The 22,985-nt window shown below is 42.3% G+C and overlaps 2 protein-coding genes across 2 annotated transcripts; both read right to left on the reverse strand.

Moving 5' to 3' along the window:
* Positions 1-235: 235 nt before the first annotated feature.
* On the reverse strand, positions 236-22,854 carry TOMM34 (translocase of outer mitochondrial membrane 34). Its single transcript, XM_079126959.1, has 7 exons — positions 22,526-22,854; positions 18,426-18,525; positions 17,191-17,343; positions 10,905-11,074; positions 7,359-7,506; positions 1,437-1,563; positions 236-1,204 (listed from the first exon to the last, which is right to left on the reverse strand). The coding sequence occupies exons 1-7, from the start codon at positions 22,650-22,652 to the stop codon at positions 1,100-1,102; spliced, it is 930 nt and encodes a 309-aa protein (XP_078983085.1). The 5' UTR covers positions 22,653-22,854; the 3' UTR covers positions 236-1,099.
* LOC306653876 (phorbol-12-myristate-13-acetate-induced protein 1-like) lies at positions 13,051-16,001 on the reverse strand. Its single transcript, XM_079126960.1, has 2 exons — positions 15,871-16,001; positions 13,051-15,827 (listed from the first exon to the last, which is right to left on the reverse strand). Exon 2 carries the CDS (start codon positions 15,677-15,679, stop codon positions 15,515-15,517), a length of 165 nt encoding a protein of 54 aa, XP_078983086.1. The 5' UTR covers positions 15,680-15,827; positions 15,871-16,001; the 3' UTR covers positions 13,051-15,514.
* Positions 22,855-22,985: the final 131 nt, after the last annotated feature.

The following is a 22,985-nucleotide window of genomic DNA, read 5'->3' on the forward strand; positions in this document are numbered from 1 at the left end:
TGTGGCTTTACCTTTGGCTGATTATCTGATTAACTTCTTGCCTTCCCTCTGGATGTCAGCCCTACAGCAGGGACTGCGTCTATTTATTCTTTGTTGCCTCCCTAGCACTGTTAGTAGCACCTGGATTAAGCAGACATCTGAGTAAATTTGTTCAACAAATAGACGGAAGCACAAGAAGCATTAGCTTCTATTGTTACTGTTATAAAGTTCCAGGCGCAAAGCTGAAAAGGCATCATTAAAAGTATGACTTTTATATAGAAGAAAGCCTTTTAATGCAATAGTTTTAACACAGTTCAACAAAATCAGTCAGTTCAAATTAACTTCAACATATTACAAAGAACAAAGAAGCTGGAGGGGCCACCACTGTGGGAGGATAGGGGGGGGACAAACTGCCCAGAATGGAAGCACACTGACCTCAGGGAGGCCCCTCTCCCCATCCCAGGAGGTGTGGCCATAACCACTGGGCTCTTGAAATAGCTTAGGTACCTCCATGCAGAGGGCAGCAGCACAGAGTCAAGGACAGAGCCAATCAAGGATCAGAGCTCTGTCTTCTCACCAGAGGAGGGCCTGGAAAAAAGGCACTAGGGCTGACACAGAAAACTGTGTCCAGGACAGGGTGGGGATAGCAGCTGCACCCTTGGGGAGATTGCAGCCCTGGAGAACCAGCTCGACAGGCCACTTCGGGTGTAGGTGGCCAGGGATTTTAGCTTATCTGAGCTCAATTCAGACTGACTGCAGAGAGGTGGGGTCTGATGCAGCTACAAAGGCCAGCACAGTCTGCAGCACACTTGGGGCAGGGACAAAGCCAAGTGCTTTATTGTTGAGGACCTGCTTGTCTGATATGCTAGCTATGTGAGGCAGGAGGGTGGGAACAGGGCTCCAGCTTCACACAAGGACCTTTTTGGTTAAACAATGTCTGCTTGACTAAGCTGGCTTAACTTGAACAAGCAAAGCCTTTCAAAGGTGGAGGCCACTGCTGTCCAGAGGGGCTGAGGGGGGCATCTCAGTGTTCCCTGTGGGGCATGCTGGGTTCAGGGGTGGATGCAAGGGAGGCTTCTCTGGGAAGGTCAGAGAGAGGTTCCTGCTGCCCTTTAAGGTTTTATTTCAGTTTCTGGTTAACTTCCTGCCGTAACTTCTGTGCAGGGCCATTCCTGGGCTCGATTTGTAGGAGGCTGCTGATGTCTGCAAGGCTGGATTTATAGTCCTAATGGGGAAGAAGAAAAGTATGGGAAAGGAACCTGGATGAGGCGATATTCAAATGGATGGGACAGCTGCTGAGGCAGCAGTGTTTTAAAAACCCAGCCTCCACCTGCCCTGAGCTATCCTGGGCCTAGGAGAAGAAATGTGACAGGAAACAGCTTGCCCAACCTGTACCTGAAGGAGCACTGGCATAGACCTCTGCAGCTACGGTGGCACCTCTAGGCGGGACCTTTTACCTTGAGGGCCTTGTAGGCTTGAGCCCGTCTGTACAACGCCTTCACGTTCTTGCCATCCAGCTTGAGGGCTTCTGTGCAGTCCTTCACTGCCTCCTTGTCCTGATTCAGGGCCAGATGACAGAGTGCTCTGAGGGAGAGGACGATTGCAGAGGGTCAGTCACTTCTGTGGGCCCTGCAAGCTGGGAAGCGAGTGCGGAGTGACCTCTGGATCACTGAACACCTACTCTGCTGATCACTTCACAGCGTCTTCAACTCTACCCCCTTTCTACAGATAAAAAAACAACGAAGCTTTTACAGCTGGCTCAGAGGGCTGAAGGGACTCGCCCAGGGTGTACTGCTATTGAGGGCCAGCCCAGCGTTCAAACAAGGTGAATGTGAACAACTCCAGACTTCAGATCTGGATCTGTTATTGTGTTTACTCCACTCTCCGGAATCAGGTTCTTTTAAGCAAAGAAAAGTCATCCTGAAGCCTTCCCCTTGAGGGATTAGAAATACTGTTTGAAAAAACAAACACATAAATACTAATCAATAAGCAAGCTGACATGTAAGGGGTGAATGTAAGATCATGAATACAGATGGCTAATAAAGCAAATATAACAATACTGTAGGATATGGATGGCAGGTGTGTTTAACGGACTATGCTTTCAAACTTTTTTATATTTTGAGAATTTTTATAATGTTGGGAAAAAATAATCATGTATACCCATAAAACAATATTCTGCATCTATGGGGAAATGAGCACACATGTACTTTAATCACTCAAGTCTTGGCCTTTTTTCCAAAGACAGTCACTAAATGCACAACCACTGGATTCCTGCAGCTTGTTGTGTCAGTCCATCCGTGCCACCTCCCTGTCTGCAGTGGGGTGCCGAGCACTCACTTGGTTGGAGCTAGCATAATTTACCAATTCCCTGAAAACAGGCGTTTTCTTTTTTCTTTTTGGTACTGAGGACTGAATCCAGGGGCACTTTACCACTGAGCTACATCTGCAGCCCCCCACCCCTTTTAGAATTTTTAAATTTTGAGACAGGGTCTCGCTAGGTGGCTTTGGGCCTTGCTAAGTTGTGCTGAGGCCTAGAACTGGTGATCCTCCTGACTCAGTCTCTTGTGTCAGTTGGAATACAGGTGTGTGCCACGGCGCCTGGCTTATTGTTAGGTATTTTCATTGTTTCTAGCTGTAAATACGTGATGCTACAAAGAACACCCTTGTGGGAAGGGGTGCTGGCTCAAGATATGGGCATTTTAAATTTCGAACGTTATTGCCAAAATGCTCTCTGAAAAAGATGCACACTTCAGAACAGTTACTGACAGCCTATTTTTCTAAAACTGTGATAAACCTGGGTCTAAACTTCAATTTATGCCAATATGGAAGAAAACAGTAACTCACTTTTCAAATTTTGCTGCTTTATATAAAATAAAACTAAAACAGCCTTACACAATATTTTTAAAAAAGTATGAAATCAAATTTATCCAACTTTTCCTTAACATTCATGGTTTTTTTCTCCCCATTTAGGATACCTTTCCTCTTGTAAGTTAATTAACCTATATATTCTTCTATAACTAAATGGTTTCATTTTTACCTTTGAAACTGTGATCTACTTAGAATTCATTTTAAAATAAAAAGTAAGGTAGGATTCAGGCTTATATTTAATTTTTACCCAGCCAACCCAACACCATTTATTCAATAATCAATCCCTCTTTTCCTCACTAAATACACTAAATTCTCCAATGTTGTTTTTCCTATTTTTTTCCCTGACAAACTCAAGAATCACCATCATGAATAAAAAAAGAGGAACAAAGAGAAAACCCTGGCTGAGTGTGTAGCAGGGTGCTTGACCAGCACATACGAGGCTCTGGGTTCCATCCCCGCACTTGCAAAAACCAAAAACAAACTGAACCGCCCCCTCCCCCAATAGGAAAAAAAACAGTATTTTGGTGATTTCATGGAATTTTTAAAATCAAAGAAAAACCTTCCTGTAGCAATTTAAAGACAGGCGTAAGCCAGGTGTTGTGGTGCATGCCAATAAATGGCTCAGGAGGTTGAGGCAGCCATATCTCAAGTTCAAAGTCAGCCTCAGCAGCTTAGCAAGGTCCTAAGCAACTTAGTAAAACACTTGTCTAAAAATAAAAAACAGGCTGGGTTTCAACAGATGAATGGATAAAGAAACTGTGGTAAATATACACAATGGATTATGGCATTGAAAGATGATGAATGAAATTATGGCATTTGCTGGTAAATGGAAACATTATGCTAAGTGAACTAAGCCAACCCCAAAGAACCAAAGGCTGAATGTTTTCTCTGATATGCGAATGCTAATTCACAACGGTGAGGGGAAGAAGAGAGGTATTATGGACTAGACAGCGAGGAGTGAAGGGAGGGGAGCGGGCAGGGGGGGTACAAATGATAGAAGAATAAATCAGACATTACTACCTTATGAGATTACATGACCTGTGTAACTCTACATGTACAACCAGGTGAATGAGAAGCTATACTCCATTTATGTCTATGGCCATACCACCCTGAATGTGCCTATCTTGTCTGATTTCAGAAGTTATACTCCATTTATGTATGATATATCAAAATGCATTCTACTGTCATGTGTATAACGAATTAGGAAAAAAAAAAAAAAAAACACGCAGGGGATGTGGCTCAGTGGTGGTAGAGTGCCCCTGGATTCAAACCCTGGTACTAAATAAAATAAAAACAAATACAGATAGGTATTAATTCACTGACACTCTTCTTATTGAGAGGTGGGTATGTTTGTGGCTGTGTTCTCTCCCCTTGAATTCAGGCAGGTTCTGTGACTGCTCTGATCAAGAGGAGTGGAGAGAAAGGGACATGATGTGACTTTCAAGGCTAAATCATAAAGGTCTCTGAAAACACTTACTCGTGGAGACTTGAGCTGCTACATCAGAAGCTAACTAGTCTGAGGCCACCAAGGTATGAGGAAGCCCAAGTCAGGGAACAGGGAAAGGCTGCCACGAGAAAGGAAAAAAGTGCCAGCTTACTCTAGCAATTTTTTTTTTTTTTTTTTAGCGACAAGCCACATCCCAGCCCTTTTTTATTTTGAGACAGGGTATCACTAAGTTGCTTAGGGCCTGCTAAGTTGCTGAGGCTGGCTTTGAGCTGGGAGTTGCTGAGACTACAGGCGTGCACTACTATGCTTGGCACTTGCTGTAGATTCTATCCCCTAGCCATGTATGTCCTTCCAGTGGGTTGCATACATGTAACGATTACAGCCCCAACTGACCCTGAATGAAAGACCCAGAATGAGAACCACTGTTCTCAATTCCTCACAAATTACAGCAAATGAAATGTGTTGTTGTAAATCATTAAGTTTTAGAATAGTAGTTCCTGATTTAAACTTTGAACACAGAGAATTCTAGGGAAACTAAACTTTTCTCCCAATGGGCTCTGGCAATTTAAAGAATTAGCCAAGTTTTTGGAAAGTAGAAGAACCATAGTATATAAGCATTATACACTATACAGTGACTTCAGAATATAAATATTAAGTGAATATAATTGAATATGACCTCCAAAAATTGTATTTAAGATGATAAAAGTGACTTTGGCCTATAAAACAAACACCTTTAATTTTTGGAAAGTGGAATGATTTGTGTATCCAGTTAGAAGGGTTTGAATTACAGAGGAGTCTGGAGGATAATATAAGTAAAAAGGAACATAAGTTTGGAGTCAGAAAGACCTGGCTTGGGGCTAGGATGTGGCTAGCATATGCACAAAGTCCTGGGTTCTATCCCCAACATTGCAAAAAAATCAAGTGACCTGTGCTGCCATGTATAAGCTATTTACCTTTGTGCTCATTAATTCATTTTTCCCAGCCAGTTTGGGTAAAATGAGACTATAACATAACTAGAAGAACTACTGTTTTGAGTGCTAAATGATTATCTTATGGAAGGGTCATTCCATATCTGGCAAGTCGCAGATGCTGGGTACCAAGTAATATGCCTTCAAGTCTCATTAGCACAAAGGGTAAGCTAAGGACTAGGCACTGTTCCACACAAATGCATTTGCACGAGTGGGCCATTACAACTGCATCCAGGATGTGGTATCATTTCAGTTACAATGGATGAAAATTCAGTTTTGTAATTAGTCCTCTAAATTAAGTTTATAAATTCAACGCAGTCAAAACCAAAAGCTGTTCAACCAAAGTTTTCAGAATCTGTCAATACAATCCTAAGGCTTAGCTGAAAGAACAGGTATGGGAGAACAGCAGAGATGCTTCGATTGAGAATGATGGGGCAAAGACCAGCTCTACAAGATGTTGTAAAACAAGAGTAATTAAAACAGTGTGGCACAGATACATTTGCCTAAAGAACAGTATTAAAGCCAGATTGAGGGGTGTGCACCTGTAATCCTAGTAACTTGGGAGGCTGAGGCAGAAGGATTGTAAGTTCAAGGGCAGCCAAGGCAACTTAGCAAGGCGAGACTCAGTCTCAAAAAATAAAGAGGTGGGGATGTAGTTCAGTGGTAGCACACCCCTGGGTTCAATTCCCAGTACCAAACAAACGAACAAAAACAGTAAGCAAAACAAAGGACTGTCCTAGATACTGTCCACAAATATGGAGCAAATGGGCTGTAGGCTTCCTTTTGAAGTTAGCCTGAAAAATTGAGGCACCCCTGATCCAATCAGTAAAACGAGAGGGTTCAAAATTCCACACTCCAATGTCTTTTCAACTCTTTTGGCAGCAAAACCAGACCTGAACCTGACATGAGACTATTTAGTTAACCTACCCCATGTGAATAAGGAATTTTCATATTTCACTAAAGAAAAACTAATAATTTCAGTTAGCCCCCCCATACCCTGCTGGGTTTTACATAATTCAGTATATGGACTGTATTACCTTACTAAAATCTAAAACACATTTTATCCCAAGAGTTTTGAATAAGGAATAGTAAACCTACATCAGATTAAATGAACTACAGAGTGGTAAGTACATGTTGGTAGGAAGGAGAAACAGATTTGTAACATTTTATAATAAATATTTGGATCACATATTGTTCTTGATGGCTGTCAAGTTTTTGACAGAATATTAACAGATCTCACTGAAGCCAGACTCCAATTCTGGCATCACTATTTATGGGCTGCATGAGCTTAAGCAAAGCCCTTCTTTCTCTGAGCCTTGGTTTTCTCAACTTTAAAACAAGAAGACCTCCTACCACCCATACCTCCAAGCACTGCTGCAGAGCAGTGAGCCCCACACAATAAGGGGATGATGTCCTGGTTCCAAGGCCCTCACTACCAGTGGTCACTGACAGCAGCTCCTGGCAAAGGGCCTTCAGCCCACAGGTCCAATCTCTCAGGCTAGACTGTGTCCCTCCTGTTTCCAGGCCAGACAATCATTATTCCACTCCCTGGGCTCTGGGCCAGTACTCTGACAGAAACTGCCAGTATTTTTAACAGTAGGGTCTTGGAGAAGTCATGGGCTAAGGGAGCAAGAAGAGGGTAAAGAGGCAAAAACTCATTTTGAGATTGTTTATATACACAGTAAGCACACAGCTTTTACTTACTATATGCTTACTTGGAGTGATTAATAAAAATTAGGGGGAGGGCTGGGGAGATAGCTCAGTTGGTAGAGTGCTTGCCTTGCGTGCACAAGACCCTGGGTTCAATCCCCAGCACCACAAAAAAAAAAAAAAAAAAAAAAAAAAAAATGGGGGGAAGGGTCTAACAAAGCCCAGGCTACTCTTTGGCATCCCTTAGTTCCTTACCCCCATAAGAGGGCAAATACCACTGGCAATGCCTAGGTCACAGTGCCTATAAATGGTACGAACATGTTTTGAGTTGCAACATATGACTAAATGCTAGGGACTGAAGAACCTACCACAGTTGGAGAGAAGACTATGGAACAAATCATCCAATGTTCTGAAATCCCCCAGGCCAGCAGCTGTGTAGAAGATACCTGTTGCTGTACGTGGTAGATTCCAGGGTACTAAACAAGAGGCTTTCACTGTACTTCTCAATAGCTTTCTTATGGTTGCCCTTCTTTACAAGCTCATTGCCTTCTTCCTTCAGAACTCTGGCTCTCTCCACATCCCCAGCAGAAGGCACTAGATACAAATTCAGAAGAGGAAAAAACCATAGAGCAGGTGCCAAATGAGATCAGTGAGATCTCTTCAGTATCATCTCTTCAAAGCTGAATATAATCCTCTCTCCCCCAGAGAATGCCTACACCATTGCAAATCCTCCTTCCCAATCAATGGTTTCCCTCAATTAATGGCTTCTGGGAATTTAAAGTTTTTCATTCAGAAAAGGTTGAAGAAGCCTGTGAAAAACACATTGATACATACACGTAATTATACATAGATATATTTTTTTGGGTGCTGGGGATTGAACTCAAGGCCTTGTGCATACAAGGTCAGCACTCTACCAACTGAGCTATATCCCCAGCCTACACATAATAGTATTTACATGATAAAAACCAACCCAGGTTCTAGTCCTGGTGCTGCCACTTGGTACTTGAAATATCTTGTGTGACTTACTGAACTTTTGGATTTCAATTTCCTCACCAAAACACGTGGGCAACACCTGTTCTACAAAGGACTACTGAGATCTGAGAATACAAGAGAAAATACAGAGAATCCTATAAACTTAAAGTAGGAGAATAAGTATTAATAAAAAAGCATCTAGTGAAGAAAGGCTATAAAGTTCAAGGACAATCTCAGCAACTTAGCAAGAATCTGTTTTGAAAATTTCAAAAAAAGGGCTGGTGATGTAGTTCAGAGGTAGAGTGCCCCTAGCTTCAATCCCCAGTACTGCAAAAAGACTGTAGTTCTGGACTTGCAGAAAAGTACAGAAAACCCCGTACTTCCTGTTTTGCTCTGACCTGTGAGTGTCCTCCCTCACCTGACACATTCAGTTCTGCTCCAACCTTCAAGAGGCGAGAACAAAGTTAAAACCCAAAGCTGCTCATGTTGGTGGTCAAGCCCCTTCACTGCTTGGCTCTAATAGATTGTTCCAGCCTCTGTTCTACATCACTGGCTTCTTTAATCTTTAAAAAACTAACTCTGGGCTGGGGCCATAGCTTAGTGGCAGAGCTCTTGCCTTGCAAGTGTGAGGCACTGGGTTCAATCCTTAGCACTGCATAAAAATAAACATGTAAGATAAAACCAAAAAAATTTTTTTAAAAACTGTCTTTAAAAAACACCATATTTATAACGAGGGCAAGATTATAGGAATAAAACCAACACTGGAACTCATACCCCTGCTTAAGAAACAGAACGCTACCAGGACCCTTGAGGTCCTACAAGCCCCTCCCCAACTCAACCCACTTACTTCTGAAGGAAACTATTCCATTCTGTTCTTCATTTTCATATTTTTTAAATATAATTTATATACAATAGTACTCATAAACCATTTGTTGTCTACTTTGGTTTTGAACTTCATAAATCTACGTATTCTTCTAAGATCTGGTTTTCGTGTTTCCCCCGCAGTGTTATATTGCAGAGATTAATCTGTGTTGATGAATGACACTGAAGTCCATTCATTTTCAATGCTACACTACCACAACTGATTTGTCCATTCTCTCACCTGTAGAGATGTGAGGTGTTTTCAGTTTTGTTTTTACTATTACAAACATTCTGCTATGATCATTCCTGTGTCTCCTTGTGCACATGTGCATGTTTCTCTAGAAGTAAACCAGTGGGCTGCAACATACGCATGGCTCCAGGTATACCTGGCCCTGCAACACACCACTCACTTCAGTCATAACTCATTCCCACTGTTCATCTCGTGCACTTTTACTCTCCAACTCCCTCCACTGTCTCTGCCATGAATTCTGCTCCCTTCCAACCTGATAATCGCACCTCACTTTTCCAGGTCCAGTTCAAACCATCACCTCCATCAACATCTCCTCTGTGAGCCTTTCCCCAATTTCAGCAAGCACACTTAAGCTAGTTCCTAAGACAAACTTCCTGAACACTAAAGACTCTAAGGCACTCATTCCTTCCTCCTACTTGTATTTTTAAATGCTCTGCTTAAGTGTCTCAGGTCCTCATTATACCAAGAACTTCCTGAGAACCACGGCTGCCCCTATCTTGTGTCATACTGCTTAACACAAAATAAATGGTAGATGCTCTGAATTCATCTAGTTAATAGCACCCTACATTTTTATTCCATAGAAGAGTGGGAAACACTTACCACAAACCAGAATAAATGCTACCCATGGCCTGGAAAGAGGAATAATTTCTGCTCTCCCCTAATAACTAAAGGTCACACGACAGGGCTCCAGCCCTGTTCCTTTTGGCACCTCCCTAGCCTTAAACCCTAGTTTGCTGGGCTGGGATAATTCCTTTGGATTACTCTAAGAGCTTTCCTGTGGAAAGTCTCCTGTTTGTGGCTGCCTAGCTTTGATCTCTCTTCTTTTACTCATCCTTCTCCAGGATTCATACAGTGCATGTTCCAGGGAAGCATCACCCTCTAGTTATGGAAGTGACACAGCCTGGGGTTGAGCTAGTCACAGAAATTTCATCCTCTAGCCTATTATTAGAACAAAGGAGAGAGAATACCTGACCTAAGGATTCTGGGGAAAATGTTCTCTTTCACTAATGAACTATGGGCAGAGGGGACTTACTTTCTTCTGGGTCATGAGGCATGGTGTATGGCTGAAAGATAGGAACTGGTACAGCTACTTTGCCATTAGGAGGGGAACCTGTCTGAAGACGAAGCTCACAACACACAACAGAGAAGAGAGCAAAGACATACAACAGAGAAAATAGCAAACAGAAGTACTGAGAATTGAAGCCAAGAGTCTGGTAATGGCCATGCATGGTAGTACATGCCTATAATCCCAGTGACTTGGGAGGCTGAGGCAGGAGGATTCCAAGTTTCAAGTCAGCCTCAGAAACTCAGTAAGACTCTGTCTCAAAATTAAAAAATAAAAAGGGCTGTGGATGTAGTTCCATAGAGGAAGAGGAACAGGAGTCTGGCACTCACAGACGCCTTCTCAGATTAGCTATTGTGACACTCCTTCCCTTGAGCTTGGCCATACTACATTAACGTTAAAGTGGTGATCTGCTGCTTATTGAGCCCTGGGTTCAAACCTAGTACTGGGGGTCAGGGGAGTAGTGAATTGCTGAAATAAACCTCTCCTGAACTCTTCAGCTATATAAACTAATAAACTCCTTTTACTGTTCTATTCTTGCAATCAAAAACATCCTAAGTGACACATCTCAAAGATGCCAGAGAAATGGGAGCTAATTCTACATGCCCACGTGCCAGGATGGTGCCTGGCTCGCTCCAGTTTCATCCTCACAATTGTGAGCGCTGCCACCTCATGGCACAACTCATAACATGATCTTTCAGAAGTTGAGACTTTTTCATTTTGTTTTGTTTTACACTTTGTTTACAAGACTATTTTTTATAACTCAGAGAAACAAGGCCAATTTTTATACAACTACTCTAAAGAAAGGTTCTAAGACTCTCTGGGTAGAAAGGGGTCACAGCTCACCTTTGTTCTTTGTAGTTGTGGTTTCTTTGGATTTGCTTTTGGTTGAATCTTTGTTGTTTTCTGAAGGCAAGGATTTCCACCTCTTCTGGGCTGAGACAGGCACCACAGGGATAGAGGGCAGCTTCAGGCGCCACTCAGGCCCAAGTGAGTCCATGAGAGCTCTGGTCATTCTGGAAGGGAAGGCAGGATTGCAGGGAGCTTTTCAGCCAGTCCAGTTAGATAGTCCTCCTGTCATACACCCAAGGGAGGCAGGCCCTTTCAGAAGAGCCAATTATCATCCTCTCCCTGGTCTGAACCATCTGTTTATATCCTCCAACACAATGCCATAGAGGAACAGGAGTCTGGCACTCACAGACGCCTTCTCAGATCAGCTATTGTGACGCTCCTTCCCTTGAGCTTGGCCATACTACGTTAATGTTAAAGTGGTGATCTGCTGCTTATCGAGGATGCTTAAGCTCCGCCCCCAAAACATTACACATTCCCCAAGAAAGGATTCTGTGTTAATTGTTTTATATTTTCTCAATGAATTTTGTACAGAGGCCATGAAAGCACCTGCCATTTGGTTAATGCTCAGAGATATTTTTAAAATGCAAATCTTAATTCATTCTCCATCCTTACAGCCCCTCAGAGTTCCCATTTCCCTATTTAACATGGCACTCTTTCCACTTTTATCATGTACCACATTCTATCCTGATCCTTATATTTACATATTTTTTCCTTTATCTGAAACAATTTCTCCCATTTTCTATTCCCACTTTCTAGGTCCAGCTAAGTCCTACTTATTCTTTAGCTCTCAGCTTAACATGCTACTCTGTGACCATGTCCATTTTGTTAACTGATCTCCTGAACCTAGCACATCACCTGACACCCACCAAGGTCTAATAAGTATGTGCTGGGCTGGGGAGATAGCTCAGTTGGTAGGGTGCTCGCCTTGCAAGCACAGGCCCTGGGTTCAATCCCCAGCACCACAAAAAAAAAAAAAAAAAAAAAAAAAAAAAAAAAAAAGGATGTGCTGAATATTCATATACTTCTGCTCCTACAACCCTGTACCTATGTCACAAGAGTGAAAACCACAGACTGGTATTACTACCAATTAATGATCTCCAATGAGGTCACAAAGCTGTTTTCCTGGTTAACTTAGCTATTTCAAATCTCTTAAGCCTGTTTCCTAACCCTTCTCTTTTTTCAAAGCAAGCTTTCTCATACCACAAATATAAACCTACTGCGTAGGGACTCAATCCTTCCTCTCTCTCTCCTGTCACAATAGAGGAGACACAATGACTATCCTTCCTTCTGAGATGGATCCCACCTCCTGCCTCAGGCAGCATCTCCCTCTTCTTTATCTGCATTGTTTCTCTCTACTGACTCTATCTGCATTTAAGTTCCTTTAATTCTTTCTTTACTAAACCCTCCTATCCACCTACCATCCCAGCTACACTCCCCTGCCTTTCTTTCTTTTTTTTTTTTTTTAATATTTTTGTTTTTAGTTGTAGATGGACACAATACCATTATTTTATTTATTTATATGGTGCCGAGAATTGAACCCAGTGCCTCCCAAACATTCTACCACTAAGCTACAACCCCAGCCCCTCACAGTCACTTTCTGAACTCACTGCCATCTGGCTTCTGATGCACTGAATTGCATCCATCAGCATCGCTAGTCACTAGACCTCTAGTTTACTTAAGTTCCTTGGAATACCTGACAGTAATGACATCTCAATTCCTCCTTAAAAGACTCTTTCACATGTGACAACTAAATGTTCCACATTTTCCTCCACTTTTCTTCTGTGAGTCCCCAAATGCTGGAGTTTCTCAAAGTTCCATCCTCTTCCCACTACATACTTCCTATGGTGTTCTTTTCTCCCATAGTCTCAACCACTGTGTTGATCACCCTCAAATCTCTGTCTCGCCTACTTTTCTCCTTTGCTCCAAACCCATGTAAACAGCCTTTCTTACATCACAGCTACCTCCACTGCAACATGCCAACAACCTTCCCTTCTCACTATCTCCACCTGCTGAGACTGCTGACATCCTTAGTGTCCCCTGAATTGTGCCACCGTTCTCTCTCTACCATCTCCACCTTCTCCTCTGGACTGCTGCATGATTCCCTCCTAATTAGTTCTTTTTTTTTTTTTTTTTTTTTTTTTTTTTGAATGGTGATAAATTTTAATTGTTCGTTGCCACAGTATCAGTTTTCATATGTACATATAAATAGTTACAGACCATAAATACCCATATGGCAAAATATTTGCCTCTAGGCAAAAAAAAAAACCCAAATCTTTGCAATAAACACTACTTAATACTGAAGACAAACAGATGCTGAGGAAATTTTGCATCTAAGGTGACTACATCCTACATTGCAATTCTTACTCTAAGAACTCAAGTAGTTAAGAAACAAAAATGCAATCCATGTTTTCAAACCAAACGAAAAATAATTATAAATAGGTAAAATAAATAAAATTCCTGACAAATCCAATCATATTATTCCCTTTTTTTGGTATTTTTTTAGTTTTATTTAATTGATAAACTGTATATATTCATGGGGTACTATGTGTTTTAATATGTACATTGCAGAATGATCAAATCAGAATATTTACCCTTTCCATGTGGTTAAGAACACATAACTCCTTTAGTTATTTTGAAATGTACATTAACTATAGTCATTTTGTTACACAACATACCACCAGAACTCACCTCCAACTTTGCACTTTTCCCCACCCCACCCACCCGGAATTCTCCAACCAGATTCAGGTATCTGGTAATCACTATCCTACTGTCAGAATTTGACTTTGGTAAATAACCATATAAATGAGATCAAGTGGCACTTGGTCTCCGTGCACGTCCTCTAGACTCACCCCATTCACTTTGTTAAGGCCCAGTAGTATTCGGTGTTCATACACTACTCCACTCCAGCCATCCCTTGGACACAGGCTGTGTCCATGTCTTGCCTATTTGTGAATACTGCAACATAGGAGGGCAGATAATCCCTCAGCATACTGACTTCAATTTCTTTGGATATATATCCAGTAGTGGGGTTGCTGGATCATACAGCAGTTCTGTTGTTTCTTAAGGAATCTCCATACTGTCTTCCAAAATGGCTGTACTAACTTACAGGATCACAAGGGATAGATCAGGATTCCTTTTATCCAGTCGTCAGCACTTGTTACCTTTCACCTTTTTGAAAATAACCAATCCAGCAGGTATAAGGTAATAGCTCATTGTGGTTTTTCATTTGCATTTCTCAGAATCTTTTTCTGTTGAACATTTGTATGTCTTCCTTTGAGAAATGTGTATTCAAATCCTTTGTCCATTTTTAACAGATTTGTTTTGCTATTGATTATTGAGTTTCATGTCTACAGTCAATAGAAAATACTGATGGAACTCTTCAAAGAACCTACATATTACTCTAATGCAAATTATACAGATACCTATATATAAATATACACATGAATCTCTTCATATATGTATATATGATATTTTTATTTTGGATGAGATATGTTCCTCTTCTTTTTTTGAAGACTATCCCAATTATGAAAATGTTCTAATTTCTTTTAAAAGATCACTTTTTGTAGGATGCACACTGACTACTGTGAGAAAGGCCATCCTACAATTTTTTAGAAACTTTCTAAGAATATTTGTTTTACTAAGTTTTAATTATACCAATTAAAAAGTCAATCTCAGAAACTCGCAAGGCTGAGACCGGAGGATTGCCAAGTTTGAAATCAGTCTCAGCAAGACCCATTTCAAGAATAAAATGAACAGAAAATTTTAAAAAAGGAAAAAAAATGAATAAAATGAATACAGGGCTGGGAATACAGCTCAGTGATAGAGAGCCCCTAGATTCAATTCCAGTACTAGGGGGTTTAAAAAAAAAAAAAAAAAAAAGTTTGATTCCTTTTTTATTATCCTTGGTCATATGAACACCAAGCCCTTTATCACTTACTATTCAATCTGCTGGAGTTTCACTGGCACCATGCGACCCAATTTTTTCAGTTACTTTCTAGTTTTACATACTTTGCAGTTGATGCTTACAGGAACACAGTTAAAGGTCATCTCAACAGAAACATACAATCTGAATGAAAAAAAGCTAAATTATGTTACATTTTATAGTGACCTATGAAGTCAATGTTCACTGTGAACTTCATTTTTTTAAAAAATAATTTTAAAATAGCATCTAGTGTTATCAGAATGAAATTTTTCTCTTACCACAATTATATGTATAAACCTAATTGAAAAAGCAAAAACACAGAGCTACTTCTTCCCCTTTGCCTAGAGTAATCATTTGTCAACTCCTGTTACCCAGGTTGGGCAGCAACCTTCTGCAAAATACTGGAATAACTTCTAAGCAAAAAAGAAATGCATTAACAATGACTTCCCTATTTTTAAGGCTCCTCCATTCACGTTTTAAAATAAAACATGGTTCTGCAGTGGTCTCACATCCCAAAGAATGATTTCTGGGAAACTTCCTACAGAAATTCACCTTTTGACTTGTTCTGTCTTCCCATTCCAAAGACATCCAAAAGGAAGTGAAATGTTTTTTCACAAAAATTGGACCTACTGGGATACTTCCTTTTTAAAGGACACCCTTCATGCAAAAGCTTCTGAAGCAGTCAGGTCACTAAATTGAAGAGTTTGGAAATCAAATTCAGAAGTTTCTGACGGAAATTCACTTTGTCTCCAAATCTCCTGAGTTGAGTGCCACACTCAACTTCCACCTCTGTCAATGCTGACGCTGGGGTCAGCTGCTCGCTTTTCCACCCCTTCTTTCCAGGCATCTCTGCAAGCACAGCTGTGATCTCTGCTCCAGACCCCAGAGAATTCAGTTTATCTTCAGTTTTCCTGAGCTGAGTGACACACTCAAGTTCCAGTTCTGTTAACGTAAACCAGCGTCTTCCTACAAGCCAATCTGTATCAATTCATTGCCTGCCGGCGCCCGCGTTAGGCTCGGTGGCGCGCGCTTACGCGCCTTCTTTCCAGGCATCTCCCCGGGCGCCGCCGCGATCTCTGCTGCAAACCTGGGGCACTCTGTCCCCCGACCCAAGTACTCAGGCTTCCGTAGGACGCGGGCCGCACGCCGGGGCGGCGGGCGGGACAGAGCCCTAATTAGTTCTTTCATGTCATCATGCAACAATACGCTTTTCTATAAAACACAAATCTGCTCATGTTGCTCCATGGCTAAAAACCTTCTTACAGTGCCTCACTAGCTCAAGATTAAGTCCAAGTCCCTGAACACCAGGCTGTATGTGACCTGGCCTCACCAATTCATCCCATGATTAATTTTCCACCTACAGCACCATGTGGAATGCACTTTTTATAATTCCTGTATAATATGTCGAGCTCGCTCACCCTTGCACATACTGCCCTTTTGCCTTGCTGATCCCCTCCCTAGTCCAGATCTCTTCTCTGTTAGTCTTCGCTCACCTCCCCTGAAAGGCCCTTTCTGGCTTCCCTCCTCCTCCGAGTTGGTTAGAGGCCTCCTTTCTGTCCCGAGAATCTTCCGTGCTGCCTCCTACCATATGCCTATTACTGGTTCTCTTCCTGAGACCAGAAGCTTTAGGAAAACAGGAAGAGTTAAGTCTCAGCCAGCAGCCCAGGTTCTAGCGTGAAATCTCATAGATTTTGTTGAATAGAAATTAAAAGGAGGAAAACAGAAGACAAAAGATGCTGACAAAAATAAGCAAGAAATGAAACACTAAACAAGTACTATGAAGTCAAGGGTTTGCTAATAGTTTGGTGTTGGGTTTCTAGCAGCCCACACAGGAGAAACATAATCAGTTATACAAATGAGGGTATTTATGAGATAAAAACCAACCATAGCTCAGGAGACCAGGAAGAAATTTCACCTGAGGAGCTACATGGAGGGGTCAAAATACAACAGCGTGAACCACATCCACAAACAATATCCTTACAGGCTGAGTCCTGGTTGCATATGCTTATGTCTTACTTTCCCAGTTGGTTAACTCTGAAGACACACGGGGTTCAAATCTCTTTTTTTACTTCTCCCTATTGAACCTGGCACAATACCTTAAAGACAGTTAAATAAATATTACTGTGTGAATGAACTTGAACATCTAGACAAAAACCAGTTAATCTCAATAATTCTGACTCCTTAAATACCTGGTAAATACAACAGCAGATTCTCCTTCCACATTTTAACCCAATGCTCCTTAGGAAATTTCTAAGACTAGACAAAGAGACCCTGTAGAGAAGACAACCAAAGCAATGGCCAAAGTCAATTAAGGACAGGAAATTCCCATGGAGAAGTCAAACAGTGAATCTGAATCACCTGTTGATGCCTTCCAGGGCTGATGCCACACTGTTATCAATTTGCAGTACAGTCTTGTAGTCGACATAGGCCAGAGGATACTTCTCTAGGGCCTCATAGGCAGATGCTCGCCGCAGTAGAGGCTTCATGCTGAAGGGAACCAAGGCCAGTGCTCTAGAAGAGGAGGCAAAAATATCATCTGCCTAATGTGCTACCAGGGCTCCTGCAGTATCTTTCAGTCAGGGTCATCTGCAGCACTCAGTATACTGAAAGAGTTTCTGGGCAAGAGACTGCTAAAAATGCTTAACCATAATAAAAACTTTTAAAGCTGGACAGAAGTAGGAAGGGGAAGAAATTTCACAATTTGTGTGCATATATGTCCATTTTCATAGCTTCAATCCCCCCAAAATTAAGAACCAAAGATTAGTAAAGTTTTCTGGGCTATGATGTTTTTAGACTGTGACCTAGCAGTAGTACCCAAAGACTTTGTAGTCAGCTGGGATGGTATCTGGATTCCTCCTCTGCCACTATGTGATCCTAGGCAAATCACTTTATTTCTCCAACTCTCTGCAACTCAGTTCTGGACTGGGAAGAATGATAAACACCAGAGAGTGGTTTGAGCACTCAAAAAAGGAAACCTACCACAGACCCCATGAGTAAGCTCACCTCCCTGCTCCTGCCTACTATCCTTGCACAAATCTAAGGCAATGTCACAGGATATCAGATCTAAGAACACATTTAGCTATGTGTTATTGTAGCTATAATGAAATGAAGCAATATTAGACTGGTCTGGAGAGAAGAGGTATGAAAAATTATTCAATATCCTCTACAACTGTTCACTGATAGAGACCCACTGCCTTCTCTTTCCTTAGTTCTTTAGAAACTATCTGTTAACCTCTATTCTATCTTTACTTTTTTCCTTCCCTCTCACCTATACCTATCCCAGAATAACACCCGGGCAAGCAAGTCACCGGTCTGCAACCCTACCTCTCCCCGGATATCAAGTCTCACAAAGACTTCAAGGTCTATGTCCAATTGTCTACCCTACTTCTTCTTAAGCAGCAAAGCTTACTCCAAAGACACAAGTCAGGTGCCACAAGGACAGAGCCTCTCATTCTCAGTGGCGTAGTGTCACTTAGCAACACTTGCGAATAACTGTCACAGGTATGACTGGAGAAATCCTTCCAAAGAAGAAATAAGCCAGGTAAACCTAGCCTCCTCTTCCATAGCCCTCAAAGTTACCCTGGACCACTTACGAAGTGCAGTCTTTGATGCAGTCTGCGCAGTTTCCATCCTTTAAGTGGCATGCTGCTCGGTTGGAGTAGAGAACACTTTCTTCTTCAGGGTCTGAAGAACCTGCCCAAGTGAAGGCAGGAATAGGGAGAAAATCATCAGTTTGAGAAAGGGATTTCTCTGGACACTGGGACTCACTTCATACCTGAGCTCTTTAGACTGTGGGAAAGGGCGGCAGAGATGACTATAACCTGATCAGGCTTGTCTGCCAGATGGAACAGCATGTTTGACATTCTTATAAAACAGTGGGGACACAGAGCCTTCTGCCATTCACAGGGGACCAAATAATGACTTCCTTCACTCATTCTAGCACTGAACTTGATACCAGGTGAAAAAAATATGAAACAGTTGGTTCCTACCTCAACAAAAATCTAAGTTATAATTACTTGGGGCTGTATGTCTTAACTTTATTACAGAAAGCATGTAAACCCAAGTGAAGCTGGGGAAAAAAAGGAAAAGAACGATATAAGAAATGCCCAATAAGTAGACTAACCAAGTGCTGTAGGGAATACACCACCAGTAAAACTCCACATCATGTACAACCACAAGAATGAGATATAATTAGAATAAGTTATACTCCACATATGTATCATATGACAAAATACACTCTACTGTCATGTATATCTTAAAAGGAAAAAAAAAAAAGAGAGAGTTGTAGGAACATGAAAGTCAAAGAGTAGTTTAAGTCAGAGAGGACTTTGCCTGGTAAGTGAAAACCGAGTTGGGAATGCAGGACTTCAGAGAAGTCAATCAGGAGGACTCAAGCTAACCAGCGGAGAGGAGAATTACTAGTCATTTCTCTAAAGGCAATCCTACCCATAGGAATACAGAAGGCTGTGGCTACAATGATTTACACATTTAAATATAATTTCCCATCACTTCATACCCACTAGCATGGGTCATAATTAAACAACAAAAAAACCCCAAACCAGAAAAACGGTAAAAATAATTGTTGCCTCAGTAACTCCACTTCTAGGTATATATCCAGAAGAACAGAAAACAGGCTCCTTTAAAATTTTTGAAACATTCAGAAAACCATATAAAATACTCATTTCCACTGCTTTGTTCAGCCAAATTATGGTTCCGACCTTTTTATTTCTGAGGTGACTAAAGCTCTGTCAATCCTCACCCTATCTCTGTGTGGCCTCCCCACAGCCCAGAGGCTGGCCTGTTTCTGAAGCTGGTGTGTAAAATTTTCAAGCATTATCTACTTTTATTATGTTTTCATAGGTAAGATATAGTATTGTTTTATGTCTATTAAAGCATTTCCTAGGTGGCATTTTATTGCCATTTCTCCTGAAACTTACTTCTTTCACCAAACATCACGATGCCATGTTAGTATTTGGTATTTTTCACTCAATACCAACAATAACAAACTTGGCTAATAGCCACTTTTCCCCCCTTATTTTGCCAGGTCTGAGACAGAAAATACGAGAACATTATGGTTTAGATACATGGCGTCCCCTAAAAGCTCATTGTGAGACAATGCAAAAAGGTTTAAAGGTGAAATGATTGGGTTATGAGTATCTTAACCTAACTGGTGCATTGATCCCCTGATAGGGATTAACTGGATGGTAACTATAGGTAGATAGGGTGTAGCTGGAGAGGGTTCCTGGGAGCATGCCTTTGGGGTTTGTACTTTGTCTATGGGAGCAGAGCTCCCTCTCTGCTTCCTGGCACTATATTCTCAGCTGTCTTCCTCTGCCACACACTCTGCCAGGATGTTCTACCTCATTCCAGACTCTGAGGAATGGGGCAGGCCATTTATGGACTGAGACCTCTGAAATCATGAGTCCCCAAATAAACTTCTTTCTTAAAATTCTCATCAGATCTTTTAGTCATAGCAACGAAAAGGCTGACTACAACAAGGGATAAGTAAAATACATCCTTGTGCTTAAGGAACAAGTACCAACACTCAAAACCTGTAATCCATCCCAAGTTGCTCAGAAACAGCAGTGGTGTGCTGGAAAGTGCATGAGGACCTAAAATCCAGGGCTGGGAGTGCAGATGAGTGATAGAAAGCCTGCTGAGTCTGTGTGGCTCAGCCTCTCTGCCCCCACCCCACCCTCACCCCCCACAGCTGAAAAGAATCTACAATCCAGCCTGTGACCCTGCACAAGTCATTCGACCCCCTGCATCTTGTGTGCTCAACTACCACATGAAGATATCACTTTACAGATTTGCTGCAAGGGTTCATTGTATCTGGGTGCTCCCTGCGCTCCTTTCAAGATCAAGAAAATACCAGAAAAATCAAGACAATTTTCCACAAATTACCTAGAATATCAGTAGCAAGATCAGAACCAAACTCTGGTACCTGCTAAGTCTGAACTCTAGGCTAGCTAGGATATTACGGAGTGGGAGGAGGCAGAAATATCAGTATCTCAGGTACCTTAGCAATTTCCTCAAGTGAGGCTGACATGAGGAAATGGGCCTAAAGTGGAGGTTTCTAGGGAAAAAAAAAAAAGGGGGGGGGGGTTGATTAACTTGAAACTGCAAAAAGTTTCAACAACAACAACAACAACAACAAAACCCCTGGAATTTGAGAAGTCTAGCTAAATGACTGAAAAGACAAAATATTTGGACTTAGCAATCAGAAAGATTCATATTCAAATCCTGGCTCTGGCATGTCCTCACTGTGTAATCCTGGGGTAGGCAATTAAATTCTTCTGGATTTCTCATCTATGGGTGTCTTATCCATAGGGTCATAATGAAGATAAACTAGATAATGTCTATAATGTTTAGCACAGTAAATAATTCAATAAATGCTGGCGGAGAAAATTAGAAAGACAGGCAAAGGGAAACGGGTACTAAAAAGTGACTTACAGAGAATTGATCCCAGGCTTTCCTCAAAACCAATGGGAGCTCCTGGATAAGGTATTTTGGAGAAGTGGTTTTAGGCAAAGGTCTGTTGATATGAACTGGAGGCTGGGAGAACAGATAAGAATATGCTACTCCTGTTTAAAACTCTCCAATAGCTTTCCATTAGGGAATGAAAGCCAAACTCCTAAGGATTAAAACAGCTATACAACAGGTTCTGCCTACCTCCTGTCTTTCTTATTCCCTCCACAAGCTCACTATAACTAACTCTGAACACACCTCATTTATTTTCTCTGGGGGCCTTTCTAATGGCTGCTTTCCTCCCCCAGGAATGCTTGGCACCCTAAAATTTGTGTGCTGGTCTTCTTATTCAGACATCACCTCAAGTTATCTCTTCTTCCAAGTTGTCCTTGACCTTCCAGTCTAAAGGAGTACCTCCGTCAACTCTATTGATCATTTCTTTATGTTCCCGGGCAGCTCTAATGTGCCAGGGAGAAAAGAGGCTGGGCTTAGCTCAATGCTTCTTAAATATTTGGAGTCAAACTGTTAGGAAAATAGTTTTTATTGAAAGCCAGCTCTGAAGGAAGACAGAAGAAACTTAATTGTTTCAAAGGTTTTATCTTTGAAAGTCTCGAAAAAGGGCAGAATGTTTAAAGGCGAAAAGGCAGGGAAGTGACAAAAGGCAGGAACCATACCCATACAGATTTGGTTAGCCTACCTTTGACATCATCTTTAGTGTCTGTCGGCTTGGGGTGCGGGTCTGCAGCCTCCACAACCTCCACTCTCATCACGAGGAGGCCATTCCCAATTTCAGATGGAGGGGGCAGATTTGGTCTGTTTCATTCACAGCCCGAATTATCTCATGTCTTTTTTTTTTTTCCTTTACTAGTTTAAGAGCCCCCCACACCCCAATAATCCGTATTTTGTATAAAACGTGCTCCACAAATATTAACTGAAAAATGAATAGCTGTGGGAAAGGCGGGTTCAGCTATATCCTCGGGGATCAGAATGAGGTCTGAATAACTTCAGATAAGAACCAAGAAGGCAGATAAAGGGCAGGCGGGAAGAAAGGGCCGAGGAAGTTTCTCGTCTGATGCCAAAGTCGGGAAGGGGCAGGGAAGCGATGGGCCGGGAGGGCCGGTCCGCGCGGAGAAAGCAAGCCCCAGAAAGCCTGGGTAGAGCGAGGCTGGGCGGCGGAGGGGACCGGGTAAGCCGGCCTGGAGGAGAGACGGGGGCGGGTTCATACCTCGCACCTGCAGCAGCCGCAGCGCGCGGCAGTAGAGCGCCGAGGCCTCGGCGTACTGGCCGTTGCGGAAGCTCTGGTTGCCGGCGGCGCGGAGCCCCTCCACAGAGTCGGGGAGTTTGGGGGCCATCCCGGAGCGCAGCGGGCAAACGCGGGCGCTTAGGTTTCCCGAGTCGTGCGGCACGGCGTCCGGGCGGAAGCACCGGCGGCGACCACTTGGGTCCGGCAGCCAACCCGGCCGCGAGGGGGCGCGGCCTTCGCCGGCCCGAGACCCGTAGCGCCCGGCCCTCTGCGCATGCTCAGTGTGGAACCTCTGCCCCTGATGCGTGAATGGCTGGTGTTTGGGGCCCTCTGGATGAGGCTGGTGAGGACGATGCCTGCCCTCATGCGCTTACGTTCTGGAGTGGCCCGGCAAGCAACTAAATCACGAGCTGATGAGGACGCTAATTTCATAATGTGATTA

This window comes from Sciurus vulgaris (assembly GCF_902686455.1).
Source record: "Sciurus vulgaris genome assembly, chromosome: 2".
NCBI classification, from domain to species: Eukaryota; Metazoa; Chordata; class Mammalia; order Rodentia; family Sciuridae; genus Sciurus; species Sciurus vulgaris.